We start from the raw sequence: 5,867 nt of genomic DNA, 5'->3' as shown, positions 1-5,867 counted from the left end.
ATATATATGCCACAACAAAATTGTAAGTGCAAGAACATTTTGCATATAATTTTGAAAGCACTACTTGAAAGTATGTCTGTAAAATAAACTAAAATTTCATGTTGGCCAATGCTTGAATCCAGTACATACAGTGTAATTAGATGATAAGGCAATGATATTTGTTTTAGAACTACAGTTATGCTTCCCTCCATGTTTCATTACAGGGTTTAATTTTGACATATGATGCCTTGAGAAGTGTTTTCTAGACACTAGCTTTCCATGTGCCCTGACCGAACTGTGTTTTCATCAGGTTGGAGGAGAACTATGAGATCGCAGAGGGTGTTTGTATTCCTCGCAGTGCACTGTACATGCATTATTTGGACTTCTGCGAGAAACTTGATTCTCAGCCGGTCAATGCTGCAAGCTTCGGGAAGGTAATAACCTGTATTCAACGCTTCAGTGATGAAGTCAAATATTCCAATAGTATTATGATAGTCAAGTTTTGATGAGGTAATCGTGGAGTTTTCTCTCATCAAAGAACTTATAAACATGCATGTTCACGTGAAAGAGGAAGGAAAACATCTGTTACAAAAAAAAAAGCATGACATAATACTGGGTATTATGAAGAGCCACAGCCAGTGGTCTTTTCTTACACCTCTTCTGCAAACTCATAGCTGGACAATATAAACAATGAACATGTTCACCCTTGTTCCCACAACCCTTCAACCCAACTACTCATATAGCCGCCCCCCGACACCCTTATCCCGCTCCCCTGGGTCCTGTCGGAGGATATTGAAAAAGAGAGGGGGCCTGGATTAATGTGTAATTAAAGGAAATTTGGAAGGGTGAGATGTTGCGGAATGTTAGATCAGTGGCTGGAGCAGCGTGGGGTGTCCTTTAGGAAGGCTTCATTGATTCGGGACAAAAAAGAGAGAGAGAGCTGGACCTGCCTCCCTGTCTGCTCATTTATCAAGCCAAGCCTGACAGAAACTTCACAGCTTGGCCTCTTTTTTTCATCCCACACAATAGAGAGTTTCACTGTTTGCAAAGTTTTCTGCACCGGGAGCTGGACCAAGGAGCTCATGGACAAAAAGCACAAAGAGAATGAGAGATTGGCGAGAAAAGAAATGTCATTGGACATGTATGAATCTAACAAGATGATTGAGAAGATATGTTTGTTATAGTTGTAAAAGATAACACACTGATGTCACAAAAGATGTGCCCAGAAAAGCTCAATATATGTGTATTTTTTTTTCTTTTTACCTGATCCAATCAGATAATAAGACAACAGTTTCCTCAGTTAACCACACGGAGACTAGGAACCAGAGGCCAGTCAAAGTAAGTTCCTTATTCAATATTCGAGAACTTTTCTAACCTTTTACATTTGTCATGTCACTTTAAATATGTTTTGTCAAGTAGGTCACAGTCAGAAACCCACAAGCAGTGTTGGGGGTAATGCATTACAAGTAACTCGAGTTACGTAATCAGATAACTTTTTTTCAAGTAACTAGTAAAGTAACGCATTACTTTTAAATTTACAACAAAATATATGAGTTACATTTTCAAATAAATAATGCAAGTTACTTTGTTTTCCATTTATTGATTGAGACCCTTTTGTTTCCATGTTGAGAGAAATTGCGAGTAAGTGCTAAGGCGTTGTGTGCGCTGTGTAAACATGATGGTTAAATAACACAAATGTATATTATGTATTTAATCTCACTGCTCACATTTGATGGTCCAATTCACCCATACGAATAAGGAAAAAATTACTTTAGTTAAACAAGTTTTTTTTTTTTTTTTGCTGAATTAAGTGTTATTTATTAATTTATTTTTTATTAGCAAGCCCAGCCCAGGTGAGAAAAAGTAATGTAACGCATTACTTTCCATAAAAAGTTAAAAACACAATTAGTTACTTTTTTGGGGAGTAGCGCAATATTGTAATGCATTACTTTTAGCTTTCCCGAACACTGCCCAAAAAATAAAAATAAAATTATATCTGGTAATCAATTTGCACAATTATTCACAATTATTTTTCACTGTGTAAAAGTTGCTCTCTTCCAAATGTCATGGTGATCACTTTTTTACATTTATAATAAAAAAATATATATATATTTATAGGGAGAGAGAGAAATTAATTATTTATAATTTATGAAATTACATTTTTTTCATGCCAAACAAAAAGTACACAACTTTTGTTCATGCTTTATCTCACCTACAGCACCAAATGAACTGTCAAAAAAGAAGCAGTTATGAGAATCTTAGGCATTGAGAGGTGTATCACCATTTACACTCCATAGATGATATGACAAAAAGTTATTCATGTGTATAAAAAAGTACCAGTGCAGAGATTATGAACACTTTCTAATCATGACTGCTTTAACTGCTTTAGTAAAACTGCTTTAGTCACCAAACAAACCACAACTCGTGTATAATTTTCAACCTGCCACTCGCTTGTCCCTATTAGGTATCACTACTATGGAATCGCTGTGAAAGAGAGCTCTCAGTTCTACGATGTGATGTACTCTAAAAAGGGCGCTGCGTGGGTGAACGAGACGGGCAAGAAAGTAGTCACCAAACAGACAGTGGCGTATTCACCGCGCTCCAAGCTGGGCACTCTCCTGCCAGAATTTCCAAATGTCAAAGACTTAAATCTGCCTGCCAGTCTGCCAGAGGAGAAGGTAAACAGATCACTAAAACTCTTAACTGCTAACCTCCAACTCCAACCCCCCTCTCCCTGCTCCTGCCCGCTACCCACCCCTCCTAGATCCTGCTTTCAATGTGTCAGACGGACCTTCCCTGGGCCTGGATTTAGATGAGGACCTGGAGGATTTATGTGTTGGTTCCTAGCGAACTCTTAATCTTTCGAGTAGATAATAAGATCTTGCATTGGACAAAGAATGGGCACTAGCTGTCTCGCTTTAAAAAGGCGCCTGTAATTTTAAATGGTTTGTGAGTTTCTGATCTTTAAAACCTCTTTTTATACACTGGTTTTGCAAGACCCTGTAAATAGGCATTGTTCATGAAAGCAGCTTTTTTGTTGTTTGGTATTTGTATCCTCTTTCTTTAGTGTTAGAGTCTTTTAGTGTCTTATTAATGCATGGCCATGAGTCAGGAATGAATTTGGTATGACATCATTAACACTAAGTGAATTATTCTCTGTGGGAAAGTATTATTAAAAAGTCATTCAAATGAGCTTTTTTCCTCTGCAAGGTCTCAACCTTTATCATGATGTACAGAACTCACTGCCAGAGGATACTGGATACAGTCATACGAGCCAACTTTGATGAGGTCTGCATTCTGATGCTTTTTCTTCAAGCTTTTTCATCTGGTGGCATTGTGTTATCGCAGTGTTTATTTGTGTTTGTGTATATGCCTAGGTCCAGAGCTTCCTGTTGCACTTTTGGCAGGGCATGCCGCCACACATGCTCCCTGTCCTGGGCTCCTCTACAGTGGTGAACATAGTTGGTGTGTGTGACTCCATATTGTACAAGGCCATCTCAGGGGTCCTCATGCCCACCGTCCTACAGGCTCTGCCTGACAGGTGAGTCCCATTCCTGCCTATTTTGATTTTGTTAAAAAGTGTATAACACAATTTATGCACTTGCAGTTTTGGAAAGTTCTGCAGTAACTAGAACTAAATGCAACCCATTTTATTTCCTCGTGACTTAATTCTGAGTGAAATTGGATATTTAATCAAAAAAAAAAATAATAATTATGACAGGATTTGATTCTGATTTATTTATGGGATTTGGGTGGATTGAGAAAAGTTGAACCTATATAGAAAAGGGAGAATTTGACAAAATAAGAGGGCTTGGTGACATTAGAAAGTTAAAATCAAGTAAAAGCACATATTAATAGGATAACGAAGATTTGTCAAGCTTATAAAGATTTTTTTATGTGCATATTTGGACATTATATTTCACATTCAACATAATCAGAACTGCCTCAGTAAGAACAACAAGCTGTATGAAATTAACCCTACTGGTGGTAAAAGCCGCATCTTTATTTTCAGTAATAGCTGAAATCAGATCATATATACACAGTGCCGAATAGACATTACAGAATCACACACAATTTCTTAATATCAAATGAAGATCCTCATGCCAGGGTCCTTAAGTAGGTTTTTAAATTGGACTTAAATTGGCATTTCTCCTTGAAAATAGACAAGAAAGCTGGCATGGCATTAAAACACCAACCAACCAATCAACTTTGATCAAATGGAATTTTGTCTTCAAGCTAATAATATACCCTAAATACTATTGCCAAAGGGATCATTGCTAGCATTATTTGCATATCAAACTTTTACGTCAGTGTAATTAACTGATGGGAACATTTCCCATAAATGACACATGACTCCTATTTTTATTGCCCAGGCAAAAGGTCAAAAATTTCAGTGCGTCAGAGCATCCTTTGTACTGTGTAATGTACTTATGTGTAATGTACTACACTATATCCTTGTTTGTGTGCTTTGAATAATGCAGCCTCACTCAGGTGATCAGGAAGTTTGCCAAGCAGCTGGACGAGTGGCTGAAGGTGGCATTACATGACCTGCCTGAGAACTTGCGCAACATAAAGTTTGAATGTATGGGCTAATATATTCGAGAATAAAAAACAACAAAAACGAATCTTGCTGGTATTCTAAGGCTATATTTGAATAAATATATGTTTTATTCTCAGTGTCAAGAAGATTTTCCCAGATACTTAAACGACAGACATCATTAAACCATCTCTGTCAGGTAGCCTATACAGCAATTTTATTTTTAATATTGAACATTTTTCTCTTAGTCTCCAATTCTCCATCATGTTTGCATCATGTTTTCACAAATGCATATGATCAGTCACAGTGCAGGGTGAAATTATATACTTGCTCTTGCAGGCTTCTCGAACTGTGATCCACAGTGCAGACATCACCTTTCAGATGCTTGAGGATTGGAGGAACGTAGACCTTAACAGCATCACTAAACAGACTCTTTATACAATGGAAGACTCCAGAGAGGACCAGAGAAGACTTATCATCCAATGTAAGATTTGAATGAAAAAGTGTTAGATGAGACCTAGCCGGTTTCATTTAGAATGATTTATTAGTGTTTCTGTGCTGTACTAGTTTAGTGCAGTGTGCTTGCAGTGTTATTGCAGCAGAATCACATGTAGCGCTGTGTTAAAAGCCCTGCTGGTTTATGTTTCGGATTTCACACAGTAGCTGTCAACCAGCACTGAATCATTCCCACGACCATGAGAGTCGAGCTTTAGCCACAGACACTGAGAGGTTAACCCTCACAGTTTGACACCCTGAGGAGCATTTCAAATTAATTTCAGCGTCAACCTCTCACATGACTGATCAGGTCAAAGTTCAAAGATTCTGTCATGTCATCTTCAAAAGAGGATTCTGAGCTCTTCTCTCTCTCTACATTTCATACAGTGATCTCAAGTCTGTGCCAGTAGTCTTTTTGCAAATATGTGTAAGCAACTTTTGCAAGCAATTAAAACTGATATTGTGAAATGAATGCTTCAAAAATGAAAAAATAAAAATAAAAAATAGAAAAAATAAAAATAATTTTATTAATTTTGGATGCATATGATTTCTTCTTTCTACTCAGATATATTGTTAATCTCTCTGTCTATCTGTTTTCTGTTGTTTTTCAAAGTGTATCAAGAATTTGACAGACAGCTAGAGGACCAGTCACCCATTGAAGCCTACATCGAGTGGCTGGACTCTATGGTGGAGAGATGTGTCGTGAGGGTAAGTGTACAGGCCATAAAATTCATTTTATGCTTAATTTACACTTAATTTGCAGTATGATGATTATATAACTAGATATTTCATTATGTAGATTATATATATATATATATATATATATATATATATAAATTACCGTGAATTTAATGGT

General features: G+C 37.0%; 1 protein-coding gene across 1 annotated transcript in view; it reads left to right on the top strand.

The window, feature by feature from the left end:
- Positions 1 to 5,867, top strand: part of LOC107672333 (transcription factor RFX4-like) — a 20,562-nt gene that overhangs the window by 2,908 nt on the left and 11,787 nt on the right. Inside the window, exons 3-11 of the mRNA XM_016465480.1 lie at positions 271 to 413; positions 1,256 to 1,317; positions 2,444 to 2,657; positions 3,190 to 3,267; positions 3,357 to 3,520; positions 4,461 to 4,561; positions 4,657 to 4,715; positions 4,856 to 5,000; positions 5,625 to 5,719. Coding sequence (XP_016320966.1) covers positions 271 to 413; positions 1,256 to 1,317; positions 2,444 to 2,657; positions 3,190 to 3,267; positions 3,357 to 3,520; positions 4,461 to 4,561; positions 4,657 to 4,715; positions 4,856 to 5,000; positions 5,625 to 5,719 — 1,061 coding nt within the window. The remainder of the gene's footprint in view (positions 1 to 270; positions 414 to 1,255; positions 1,318 to 2,443; positions 2,658 to 3,189; positions 3,268 to 3,356; positions 3,521 to 4,460; positions 4,562 to 4,656; positions 4,716 to 4,855; positions 5,001 to 5,624; positions 5,720 to 5,867) is intronic.

Source organism: Sinocyclocheilus anshuiensis, unplaced genomic scaffold, assembly GCF_001515605.1.
Source record: "Sinocyclocheilus anshuiensis isolate Anshui unplaced genomic scaffold, SAMN03320099.WGS_v1.1 scaffold997, whole genome shotgun sequence".
Taxonomy (NCBI): domain Eukaryota; kingdom Metazoa; phylum Chordata; class Actinopteri; order Cypriniformes; family Cyprinidae; genus Sinocyclocheilus; species Sinocyclocheilus anshuiensis.
This window is presented reverse-complemented; position numbering and strand designations above follow the sequence as displayed.